At 47.5% G+C, this 13,384-nt stretch overlaps 1 protein-coding gene across 2 annotated transcripts in view; it reads left to right on the top strand.

The window, feature by feature from the left end:
• Positions 1–10,672: 10,672 nt before the first annotated feature.
• The window catches only part of LOC105891304 (cAMP-specific 3',5'-cyclic phosphodiesterase 4B-like), a 12,192-nt gene continuing 9,480 nt past the window's right edge, over positions 10,673–13,384 (top strand). Inside the window, exon 1 of one of the 2 annotated variants that reach the window (XM_031563027.1) lies at positions 10,673–10,896. In XM_031563027.1, the coding sequence (XP_031418887.1) occupies positions 10,708–10,896 (189 nt within the window). In that variant the 5' untranslated portion in view covers positions 10,673–10,707. Of the gene's footprint in view, positions 10,897–13,111 lie in introns of those variants that run through there. The other variant, XM_031563028.2, reaches the window with a different exon arrangement.

Here is a 13,384-nt window from a genome sequence, read left to right on the forward strand (position 1 = left end):
TTGGTTCATTTGTGGATCTGATGTGTGGTGTGCAGGGCCTCAGTCTTTACTTTTAATCGGTTAGTAATTCATCAGATGTTTTTCCCGCGCAGAGCCTCTGAGAGAAGGCTGAAAGAGAAAAGGCTGTTCTGTTCACAGGATCTGTTCAAAGGATCTGTTCACAGGATCTGTTCACAACGATCTGTTCAAAGGATCTGTTCAAATGATTTGTTCACAGAATCTGTTTACAGGATCTGTTTACAGGATCTGTTCACAGGATCTGTTCACAAGGATCTGTTCACAGTATCTGTTCACAGGATCTGTTCAAAAGCGGTTCCATAGCCATTAATTAAACCCCTAGACAAAAAGGGCTTCATGTCGAGGTCTGATACGTTTGGGTAAACCATCTTCTTAATTCTTAGTAGAATTTGGGGAAGTAGTGGTATTAGTGGCTATAGGTTGTAGTAGTTACATCCTATTATGAATACTGTTCACTTGAATTTCCGTACTAAATCAGGAGGAAATATGGTCACAACACAGGTTTGTGAAAGTTCCTTATAACTTACAGTGCTGATTTAATCTTATCCTGCTCTTTAAAAGAGAACTTACAGTTTCAGTTGAACAGGGACGGGCATGTGTGTGTGTCTATCTGTGTGTGTGTGTGTGTGTGTGTGTGTGTGTGTGTGTGTGCGTCTTTCTGTGTGTCTGTGTAGGTGAACGTTATGACAAAGCCTGACAAAAGCTTTCCACAAAGGCTGTTTGTCTGTGACTAAATGTTTTTTTTACGTGAGCAAGAATGTGAGTGTGTGTGTGTGTTTATCATTCAAAATGCCACGTGCTGTGTGTGTGTGTGTGTGTGTGTGTGTGAGAGAGAGAGAGCAGGTGGAGGTAGAGGAGAGAGAGGGGGGTGTTGTTTTCGGTTCCTATTTCACGGGCACATCCAGCCTCATTGACGTCAGCCGCGGCCTCCTCTCAGCTCCCTCAGCTTCCTGTCTGCACAAATCAGCACACACTCATGTCCTGTGCGAGGAACACACACACACACACACACAGCCACACACTCCCTCCCTCTCTCTCTCTTACACACACACACACACACACACAAACATAGTATGACTAACAGAAGAATCATATCAGCCCATGAGGTTCTTAAGGGCCGTGCGCGTAAGAGAGCACACACATGTGCTGTGTTTGAACCTCCTGAAGGGCACCTTTGCAGACTCGCTGCGTGCGCATTAGGACTGTTTTCTGTGAAGGAGCAGCTCCCTGGACGTCATACCGCTGCTCTCTCAAGCCCACACAGGCTCTCAGAAGAGCACTTGTGCACATACTATGCGTCTGCATGGAAAAAAATCCCCACCACCACTCTTTAGCAGGTCCCCTACCTATGGCATTTAAGATGTGGAAACAGTGTCTAAAGAGGACTCCAGTGTCGTCCATTTCGGCCAGTTATGTTACGCTGTATTGACTCATCCATCAGAAATCCCTCTTAGTGTTGTTTTTCTGCTTAGGTGAGCTTTGCCATTTGCCATAGAAAATGTCATCCTTTTGTCAGGGCGTGCCATTCATGCATGCTACATTACATACTTACATTCATACACACTTCATTACATACCTACATTCATACATACTTCTTTACATACTTACAGTCATGCATACTTCATTACATACTTACATTCATACATACTGCATTTGAAGCTGAAGTAGTGTAGTCTCTAGTGTATTGCAGCTGGTTTGTGATCAGTGGACCTGGGAAACGGATTGAAAAGGGAGTGAACAGGAAGTGTATGCGGAGCGTGACCCCCCTCTAGTCTGGACAGTAGCCCAGGAAGGAACGATCACTGCATCAGCCCAGGAAGGAACCATCACTGCATCAGCCCAGGAAGGAACCATCACTGCATCAGCCCAGGAAGGAACCATCACTGCATCAGCCCAGGAAGGAACCATCACTGCATCAGCCCACTGAAGGAACGATCACTGCATCAGCCCACTGAAGGAACGATCACTGCATCAGCCCAGGAAGGAACGATCACTGCATCGCTGAAGCTTTTTTTTGCCCCTAGAGCAAGACCAGTGCCTGAAGCTAGAACTTGAACACAAGTTAGTTTGAGACGAGACGAAACTCCTTTGAAGGGCAGCTCAGTGCATAATGCCTGTATGCAAGTTTGCACAGGGGCACCTACTCCCATTCTTACACGCACGTGTCACTAGATGTTCATGTATACCGTGCTGTTTGTCAGAAGCCTGTGTACGTGGACACAGACTCAGTATGTTTAATGTTGGTGTTGTCAATGTGAAGGGAGTGGTGTGTGTGTGTGTGTGTGTGTGTGTGTGTGTGTGTGTGTGTATGTGTGTGTGGGTGTGTGAATGCCTACTGGCATTTAGCACAACTCAGAGCGCTTTTCAGAGCATGTGCATGAGTTTACACAGGGTCACAGGCACATGTGTGTGTGTGTGTGTGTGTGTGTGTGTGTGTGTGCGTGTGTGTGTGTGTTTGCACACGTCTGCAGGTGGACTGTATCTAAATGCCATGCATGACTGTCAGCGTGCTCCTTCTGAAATATAGCACCTTCATGGCAAATGTGTTGGGTCAGCAGAAAGAGGATGGGGCTGCTGTTTATGCTCTCGGCACAAAGTCTGACACACACTCACACACACACACACACACACACACAGACACACACACACACACACACACACACAGACACACACACACACACACACACACACACAATCAGCCCCCTCATACAGCTAAAAGCAGGCCATACCGGCATGTTATCCAGGCAGCAGAGATACGCACCAGATTTAGACAACAATCAGAATCAGAATCAGAATTGTATTTATTGCCAAGTAGGTTTACATCTACCAGGAATTTGCTCTGGTGTATAGGTGCATACAGTAAACATCACTCAAGCAGTTACATTAAGTCTTGAGTTTTACATCGTTTTGTAGTTCAGTTTTGTATTCCAGTTAGCTTGGTAAACAACAGATACAAATGGTGAATGTGTTTTTTTCATCGGCGGGAAACAATGTGACCCATCAGAGATCCCCCTCCAACTTGCACATATTTATGCCCTCGTCGTTTTAAATGCAAATGCTAAGTTCCATAGATGTGCGTTTGGAGAGATGGCCTAGGAAACATATATGTGTTGTATTTAATCTAACTAGCCAGCAGGAAATAAATGGAGGTTCACAACTGGGTACAAAACCGAAGAACTTTTACTGGCAGAATCTCTCGTCACTTTTTCACTCACACAGTACAGGCAAACCGTTGAAACCGTTAACTAGAAGTGCAACTCGCTGTGCACTATGGGAAATGTAGTAACACATAACACTTAACTTACCGCATTATCAAACAAACAGTATTAATGAAACAATCATTCAAATCACATTAACTAAGGCAATTATGCATATTTAAATACATCCAATACAAATTCATTTCAGCTTAACTTAACTTCACTTAAATCAGTAGTCAAATAATGAACTCAGTCGAATGTAAACTATACACTTAAAGTTACAACATATATGCAATGTGAGAGGTTCTATCTCAATACAAGGAACACACAAGGGTGTCATCAGTACTTCACCACTGCGCCACTGTCATCTTCATGTCTTTCATTGTATACTTTCTCTGACCCCCTTTTTGAGTACTCGAGAACTACATTTTTTTCAGGCAAAGAGTCCTCGAGTTGTAAAATTATGTTCTTGTGCAACCCCTAGTTAATATATGCCTTTTTTTAGTTTTCAAAAAGTAGGCTGGATTTTCCTGCCACTCTGTATGAACATCCGGCTGTCTCCATCTCTGCCCCTGATGTGAGCCACTGGCTCTCAGCTGACGATGTGGGTTGATGTAATGGATTACCCCTCTCTCTCTCTCTCTCTCTCTCTCTCTCTCTCTCTCTCTCTCTCTCCCTCCCTCCCTCACTCTCTCTCTCCCTCTCTCTCTCCATACGTGTATAGACACGCCGCTGACAGCCCGCCCCGCTCTCCTCCACCTCCGCACCGCACACACATCCGCTCCGGGTCTTTGCTCTGGCGCCTGGCCGCAAAAGCAGGCTCCTCCAGGCTGAAAGCATGCATACCCTGGTTTGTGTTTGAATTATGCCATTGACGTCAGCAGAGCTGTAAAGCTGACGGCGGCCCTTCCCCAAAGTAATCCCCTGCCAAAACAGCTCCGCGGCGGCGCATTGTGGAGGCTGTCAAGCAGACACGAGAATAGTGGCAGGCGCGGAAAAAGAAAGAGAGAGAGGGAGAGAGAGAGAGAGAGAGAGAGAGAGAGGGAGAGAGAGATGGAGAGAGAGAGAGAGAGAGATGGAGAGAGAGGGAGAGGGAGAGAAAACAAACTATGCAGAGCCGTGTTAGTTTGTGGCATTTGTTGTTCCGATACTGGCTGAGATAAAGCCTGCGGTGTAACCTGCATGAAACAGCACCGTGGCGGGAAGGGGTGGGGGTGGAATGTTGTCATTCAATTCCTGCGAAAGGAAGCACTCCATCAAATGTCAAACCAGAACGCAGTAACGCTACCCTGTGTCGTAAAAGCAGCTGTTTGTACAGCTTCTGCAGCTAAGGTTGCGGCTTCATGCGAGTGTAATGTATGTATGCAACAGAAATCAGAATCAGAATAGTATTTATTGCCAAGTAGGTTTACACCTACCTGGAATTTGTTCTGATGTATAGGTGCATACAGTAAACATAAAAACATACAAACACAGTAAGTACTACACATAACATAAAACATTAAAACACCCCACGCGAAGATACCTTGCGCCGGGCACAAATGGACATCTTGTGAGGGCAGTCTGCTCCACTCACAGGACATCTACGGATATATAGACTTATTCTAAATCAACTTCCTGTGAGCAGGGTGGCCGTCTAATGTGTCACCCATAGCCCACCCATAGCCCATATCCTACCACTGAGAGCCAGAGCAGGCGGCGCTGCCTCTCGAAGTGAGCCTGCTGCGGTTGCCACAGGCCTCTACTGCTGCTGTTGTCACAGGCCTCTGTCAGCGGCCTTACAGAGACAGGCAGCCAGCCGGACTCAGAGGCGTGTGTTCGGTAGTGGCACCTCGCTCTGACAATGGCAGCCTCGCTTCTGATGACTGCCGTCTAAGATCACATGCTCAGAAGGCCCAGCTCCAGGAAAAACAACAGAGGAGGTGTGTGTGTGTGTGTGTTTGGGGGGGGGGGGGGGGGGGGGTGTTTGTCAGCTGGGGGCTAATCAGGCGCCCTGGGGGTCAAACTCGTGCGTGCCTTTCTCCTCTGGCCCTCGAATGTGTTTACTCACACAACTGTGCGCACGCAGAGCTGCGGAGAGAGAGAGAGGTGTCTGCCAAATCACTTCCTTCAGGGTCAGCCACTGCGCCTTTTCTCCCGGCACACGGCTACAACAACAGCCTGGCCAGAAGAGATCAGTGGTTTCACTCCCGCGCCAGGGAGGCACAGACCAAGGCCAGTCAGTCTTGCTTCAACGACTTGCTTCAAGGTCAAAGAAATGAATCGTCAGGCCTTTTTGGGAAATGTTTTTGAGAGTGGGACTAGCAAAACAAACATCACGGTGTCTCAAAGCAAAGTCTGCTCCCACTGTTCCAGCGTGTCCTGACTGCTGTGTGTTTCACAATGACGTCTTTAGTGTGCGGCGCATATTAAAACACTGAATCCAGTGGAGAGACGCATTCACCTGTTTTGTATTGTAGTCGGAGTGGTATTGTTTAATGGTTATTACACATTTTTTAGACATTAGAAACAGTCCTTGGATTGCAAGTGGACTGTACTTCACCCAAAGCGAGACATCTGGTCTTCAATGACTTTCTACTGGCATTGAAGCCCATTGTATTCAGCGTGCAGCGTGCGATTAAAAAAATACATTAATAAAAAAATTCAAAAAACCTTGCCATTCCAGATAGCCTTTAGGTGGTAACTGAAACAGGGTGGGGGCCAGTCCTACCGCAGTTCTTACAAAATGGGCACATTTTTCCCACAGTTTAGTATACATTTGTGTCCATTCCTTGAGTGACTGCAAATCAACAGGGGTTGCCCAGGGAGCAGTTGGGTGAGGTGCTGTCTGTGGCGCAGATGCAGGGTGGCAGTCGTCTCTGTGGCGCAGATGCAGGGTGGCAGTCGTCTCTGTGGCGCAGATGCAGGGTGGCAGTCGTCTCTGTGGCGCAGATGCAGGGTGGCAGTCGTCTCTGTGGCGCAGATGCAGGGTGGCAGTCGTCTCTGTGGCGCAGATGCAGGGTGGCAGTCGTCTCTGTGGCGCAGATGCAGGGTGGCAGTCGTCTCTGTGGCGCAGATGCAGAGTGGCAGTCGTCTCTGTGGCGCAGATGCAGGGTGGCAGTCGTCTCTGTGGCGCAGATGCAGGGTGGCAGTCGTCTCTGTGGCGCAGATGCAGGGTGGCAGTCGTCTCTGTGGCGCAGATGCAGGGTGGCAGTCGTCTCTGTGGCGCAGATGCAGGGTGGCAGTCGTCTCTGTGGCGCAGATGCAGGGTGGCAGTCGTCTCTGTGGCGCAGAAGCAGGGTGGCAGTCGTCTCTGTGGCGCAGATGCAGGGTGGCAGTCGTCTCTGTGGCGCAGATGCAGGGTGGCAGTCGTCTCTGTGGCGCAGATGCAGGGTGGCAGTCGTCTCTGTGGCGCAGATGCAGGGTGGCAGTCGTCTCTGTGGCGCAGATGCAGGGTGGCAGTCGTCTCTGTGGCGCAGATGCAGGGTGGCAGTCGTCTCTGTGGCGCAGATGCAAGGTGGCTGTCAGGCCAGGGAGCAGGCAGTGAGTGAAAGGAAGGAGGGTTTTTTTTTCAAATAAAAATGCCAGTGTACCTTCAGCGAACCGTTAGCCTTCATCACAGTATGAGAGACGAGTATATACTTATGTTTTTGATGACAATTTAATATGCTGGAAAAGGCAAAGAAAAACAGATTGCACCTCACAAAAGAGCAGTTTGTGGGCTAAAGGTATTTGGGCACTGGGGGAAAAGCCACACTGTGGCCTGTTGTACCCAGAACACACAGCGTAAGCATCTGAGTCAGAATGAGGCGTGTGTGTGTGTGTGTGTGTGTGTGTGTGTGTGTGTGTGTGTGTGTGTGTGTGTGTGTGTGTGTGTGTGTGTGTGTGTGTGTATGTGTGTGTGAGGAGGTCCTGAATGACTAGGTTGTCATGAGCAAGAGAGTGACTTTAGAGTGAGAGCGTCCCCCCCCCCCCCCCTATCTGAAGGAAGTGCGTCAGAGCACCAAGACCAAAAGTGCCATTGTGAAATTCCCAAAAGACACCCTCACCATTTCATTAATAATCAACATTGGTGCTCCAGGCTGCATTTAAACAATTCTTTGCCGACTGGAAAAACACGTGACAAACAGCTCACCGGTTTGCTATTTCGGTCTGTTTCCATCCATGCATTGCCTGCGTTTGACTTAGACATTGGTCCCAAGAATTAGAGATTGTAACTGACCTCATTCACGAGGGTCATCTCAGTGCCAACCGCTCAAGTTCAATTTTATCCGCTTTTTAAAAAAAGAACCTTTTTCCTCTGCAACTGGAGCATACAAAAGCCTGTCGTCAGGCAAACCTCATGTGGCTGATAATATATAGTAATACGCTTGAATTGATGGTTTCCATCAACACTTTTGCTAGTATGAGTTTGGGTAGTATTGCCAAGGACATTTCATTAAATTTCATGGACTTTACTGCAAACTAATGACACACATAGACACACACACACACACACACACACACGTGGAGACACACCTACAAACACACACGCACACATGGCGCTCCCCTCCTCTGATGTGGTGGCTTGAGTGTAGCTGTGCCAGGCGAACCACTCACACATGTGGGCTGAATGTGTTCCATATGTGAAGCGCATGAACCCAACATGGCTGCCGCTCAATGTCATGCCCCACTCACGAAGGAGAAACGACCCCCAGGGCCTCCGATGACGTAAGCACGGTCGGCTGATAATGCAGGGTGGAATCGCCTTTGTATATTCACTGACTGTAATTATCGTCATGCTATTAATATCAAATTATGAACAGATATTTACTTGTAGCCCAACCATTGGAGTTTTTATTTTTTTTTATTTCATTTTTTACGTAGTACATGATCGTAATGCTCAATACTTTAATAAACTGCTCACAAACATTCAGAGATAAAGTCCCACAGATTTTGTCCAGGTTGATCTGCAAGAGCACTCAGAATGTCGCAGTAACCAAATGCCCTGACTTACAAACAGTCACACTAGTATCACTGAAGCTTGACATGACATACTGTGTGCTGAGTCAGCAGTAGACATAGTCAGATGTCATTTGCAATCACTGGGCTACAGATTTTGTGATGAATAATCAATGATGGTTGTGGCATCCAACTGTAAAAGTATTTATGATCTATGATCTGGTTCAAAAACATTGACCCTAGCGTTTATAATCTGGTGCAAAGACACTGACCCTAGCGTTAATAATCTGGTGCAAAGACACTGACACTACAGTTAATTGCCTATTTCATCTCCATCTTCTCCTCTGTCAGTCTGCGTAAAAGTGACTGTGGAAGTTTGTATCTTTTAGTGAGATGGCCAGTGCTGTTGTTAAAGCCGGTCTCTCAGTGCACAGGCTACTGGCTGAGGAGGGACTCAGTGCACAGGCTACTGGCTGAGGAGGGACTCTGTGCACAGGCTACTGGCTGAGGAGGGACTGGACTCAGTGCACAGGCTACTGGCTGAGGAGGGACTCAGTGCACAGGCTCCTGGCTGAGGAGGGACTGGACTCAGTGCACAGGCTACTGGCTGAGGAGGGACTGGACTCAGTGCACAGGCTACTGGCTGAGGAGGGACTCAGTGCACAGGCTCCTGTCACTCCCTCAGGACTCCAGTCCAGCCTTTAGATGTGTCTCACGCGCAGGGGAAGTGGTTCTCGTTTCTTTGGCATCGACTCAGCTGTGGCTGGACTGCTTCCAGCTGAGGGAGTAAAGTTTGCCTCTCGCACTGCTCGTGCTAACAGAACCCCTGGCTTTGAATTCTGCCCCCTGTTCCCCCCCCCCCCTTCGTTTTGGGTGGATCAAAGGAAACGGTGCAGGCTCATTAACTCGCGTCTTTCTAGTTGCCGACGCATTTTTGAAAGGTGGTAGTGTGGAGAGGGAGACCAGGAACATCTGCCTTATGTTACTGATCTCTCCCTCTCTCTTTATCTCTCCCTCTCTCTCTCTCTGTATCACTCTCTCTCTCTCTCTGTCCCTCTCTCTCTCTCTCTCACACACACAGACACACTGTATTTCTCCCTTTGTTCTTGATTTTGTACTTCGCTCACAGATCACCCCCAATCTCTCTGAATGTTATACCTCACACTGTTCCACATCAGACCTAGCACAGCATGACTGTCATCCATCTTCCCTTGTGCAAACTGGCGTGGGATGGATCTCTTATTTTGAGGCCAATGAACGAAATAGTCTGCTTCAGTCCTTCCTCAGGCTGCAAGCTCATTGACACACCAGCAGTCCGGGGGGACAGAGATATATATATATATATATATAGAGAGAGAGAGAGAGAGAGAGAGAGAGAGAGAGAGATATATATATAGAGAGAGAGATGAGGGGAGAGAGAGAGAGGGAGAGAGAGAGACAGAGAGACATATATAAAGAGAGAGAGAGACATATATATATAGAGAGAGAGAGAGGAGAAGAGAGATGAGGAGAGAGAGAGAGACTTTTATATAGAGAGAGAGCAGAAGAGAGATGAGGGGAGAGAGAGAGACATATATATATAGAGAGAGAGAGAGGAGAAGAGAGATGAGGAGAGAGATGAGGGGAGAGAGAGAGACATATATATATATATAGAGAGAGAGAGAGATGAGGGGAGAGAGAGAGAGGGAGAGAGAGAGACAGAGAGACATATATAAAGAGAGAGAGAGACATATATATATAGAGAGAGAGAGAGGAGAAGAGAGATGAGGAGAGAGAGAGAGACTTTTATATAGAGAGAGAGCAGAAGAGAGATGAGGGGAGAGAGAGAGACATATATAAAGAGAGAGAGAGACATATATATATAGAGAGAGAGAGAGGAGAAGAGAGATGAGGAGAGAGAGAGAGACTTTTATATAGAGAGAGAGCAGAAGAGAGATGAGGGGAGAGAGAGAGACATATATATATAGAGAGAGAGAGAGGAGAAGAGAGATGAGGAGAGAGATGAGGGGAGAGAGAGAGACATATATATATATATAAAGAGAGAGAGAGAGAGAGTGAGGCAGGGGGCAATGCACTGCAGTTCAACTGAAGAGTAAGACTCTGAGGGAATGAACTGACAACAGCAATCCAAGGACGTGAGCCTCTGAGAGACCGAGAGAAAGAGAGAGAGAGAGAGAGAGAGAGAGAGAGAAGAGAGAGAGCGTGTGTGAGTGCAACGCACCCCAGTTCACAGAGAGAGCAAGGCTCCAGAGGTGACGGGTGCACTGGAGGAGATCTTGGACAGCGAGAGAAGAGAGAGAAATCAGGATAAAGTGAGAGAAGAGAGAGAAATCAGGATAAAGTGAGAGAAGAGAGAGAAATCAGGATAAAGTGAGAGATTTAGTCAGACAAAGAAGAAGCACAGACTGAAGCGAGCCGGCCGGCTGCAGCTCCCAGCGAAGGGATAAGCCGTGCTCTGGACCGTGGCAGCGCCACCACAACCCAGCCCTCTTTCACACTGGGGAAGGTCTGGTTCAGTCCAGTCCAGTCCAGTCCGGTCTGGTCCAGTCCAGTGGGTGGGTGGGAGGGCGTCATGCAGCACCTGGAGCCCCTGAGCTCTCTGGACCCGCTGGGCTCTGAGTATGTGTCTGTGTGTCTCCTGCATCCAGACGAGTCCTACCAGAGGCTGGCCGTGGACACCATGGAGGAGCTGGACTGGTGTCTGGACCAGCTGGAGACCATCCAGACGTACCGCTCCGTCAGCGACATGGCCTCAAACAAGGTGAGTCTGTGGCGGAGGGGTGGGGGGGGGGGTGTGTGGGGAGACGGGGGTCGCCACTGCAAGGTCAACCAGGGAACCAGACTGGGGTCTTCATTGCAAGGTCAACCAGGGAACCAGACTGGGGTCTTCATTGCAAGGTCAACCAGGGAACCAGGGAATGGAAAATAATTGGTGTAATGAGTGGACACTTTTGAAGATTTTGAAACTTTGATTCAGCTTTTAGCAGAGTAATATATCAGACACTTTTTAGCTTGTTCAGTTTACCTCAACAGTAAAACTAGGAATAATTGACATGTTTTAATTGCTTTAATCTGGGTTTGATAGCAGAAGACTTAACCACAGTGCTACTGTAGTCTCCTGACTCAACAGAAACTAACATTTCAGATCATTTTTAAGGCTGCATGTCTTTTATATGTTTTGTAGTGCTGTGTGTCCACAGACACAGACTAGAGTTGTCTTGATGTTGCAGGCAAAGCTGCTGTACACCCACAGGCTTTGTCGTGTGTGGGTATGCAGAGGGGTGATGGCTGTGAAGTGTTTGATTGACGTACAGGGTGGTCGTGCACTTGTCATAGATGGGCTTATGGGGGTGCTGTAAACTTTCCCTGCATCATTCATTCGCATTTAAGGATCAGTCTTTTCGTGTAGGGGGGTGGCGTATGGTTAGCTGAAGCCTACTCTCTGTTGAACTTGAAGGCTGCCACTGAGAAAGGTCAGTCAGCTCGGAGCGATAAGAACGTCTTGGACTAGATCGGACTAGATTGGACTGGATTGCCCTAAATGACCGTATTCTGAACTTGGCAAACTGATTTTTTATAACCAGTATAGTCATCCATAATGAGTAATGAGTTTGGTATTACTACAGCTTGGTTTGAATTTCGAAAATGGTTACTAATGTACTTTACACTGTCAGTAAAAGTCAGTGATAGATTCAGAGCAGGTCATAGGTGACATATATTTTCCAGTGTTTTGCAATGATGAATCACTGTTGTGGGGTTAACTTAATTATATTATATTGTATTATATTATATTATATTATATTATATTATATTGTATTGTATTGTATTGTATTGTATTGTATTGTATTGTATTGTATTTTATTATATTATATTATACATTCTGTTGATTTACTACTTTCCATAGTAATAACCATAGCCATAGGTTTTGTCAGGTTGTTGTCTGTTGTGTGCTTTGAGGTTTGATGAGTGAGTGGTGGGCTTTGCTCAGGTTTGCTTGGGGCATTTTGGGGGCAGGAGATAAAGCATTAGGCCAGTCTGTAGGAAAGTTTACGTTTCAGTCATGTCTCATCAGCTGTGCTGGGGAGCCTTGTGCCTGTGGAGAGGTGTGAGTGGTGAGTGGCTTTGCTCAGGTTTGGAAGCTGATAGCTAACTGATCTCACAAAGCTCTTCGGTTCTGTTTGTTTAGTGGGTTCCTAGCTAACAGTTCAAGAGAGGAAATTCTGTGGTGTTTCCCTAATGTCGTTGGCGATGAACCTTTGTACTTTCTCTCTAAGCCTCATAGCCAGCCCTCACATTCACCGCAATCTGACCTGCTGACCTTCCTGGGAGCCCCTTCAGTTTACGCAATACTGAGTAATCGCAACGGTTTCACTCTAATAGCGACGTATTCCAATAGCTTTTATTAGAATTAGAACTATTGCTTCTTTGAAACTAGGTCACGAAACATTTTCCTTTTCTGAAACTCAGGCACCTGCCCTGGTGTGAGCCCCCGGGGGCAGTAGGCAGTGAGTTGGCCCGGTACAGTCAGGTGCAAACAGACGCCATCTGACCCCATTCTGCATGAAGGTGTTTGCATTACCAACAGGTGAGGCGGGGGCAGCCCGCACCGGCACCATGTCAGCCTGAATCAGCGGCCTCAGGAGTGGAGAGCGGCGCCTGTGAACATGTCATGATGGTCCTTAGTTCCTCAATGCCTCAGCGCAGTGATGGTCCTTAGTTCCTCAATGCCTCAGCGCAGTGATGGTCCTTAGTTCCTCAATGCCTCAGCGCAGTGTTAAAAAAAAAAAACTCCACTCAGATAATTGGACAACAGTGTGAGTTTAACAAGGAGCTCTGCTCTGTAATATTAAATATATATAAAAATATATTGATAGCTGTCTGAATGATATCTCTATGATATAATGAATATATATATATATATATATATAGGGAGGTGGAGGTGGCTGCGCTGTGCGAGCAGGAGTAGGAGGGGGGGGGCTGAGCGGGAGGAACCGTCTGTGGCACGGCTGAATCAGCCGGGACTTTGTCTCATGCACTTCCTGACAGCCGTCAGAGCGAGCAGCCCCGTGCAAGAGACTACAGCAGCGGAGCCCAGGCGCAAACACTCACACTCACTCACTCACTCACTCACACACAGTCACACAGTCTCACACACGCAGTCACACAGGCGCTGAAGCACCACTCCAACAGACATGGGATTGTGTTGTTCAGAAAAGACTCAGAGACCAAGAGAAGTGATAAAGGGCTGG

This window comes from Clupea harengus, chromosome 25 (genome assembly GCF_900700415.2).
Source record: "Clupea harengus chromosome 25, Ch_v2.0.2, whole genome shotgun sequence".
Lineage (NCBI taxonomy): Eukaryota > Metazoa > Chordata > Actinopteri > Clupeiformes > Clupeidae > Clupea > Clupea harengus.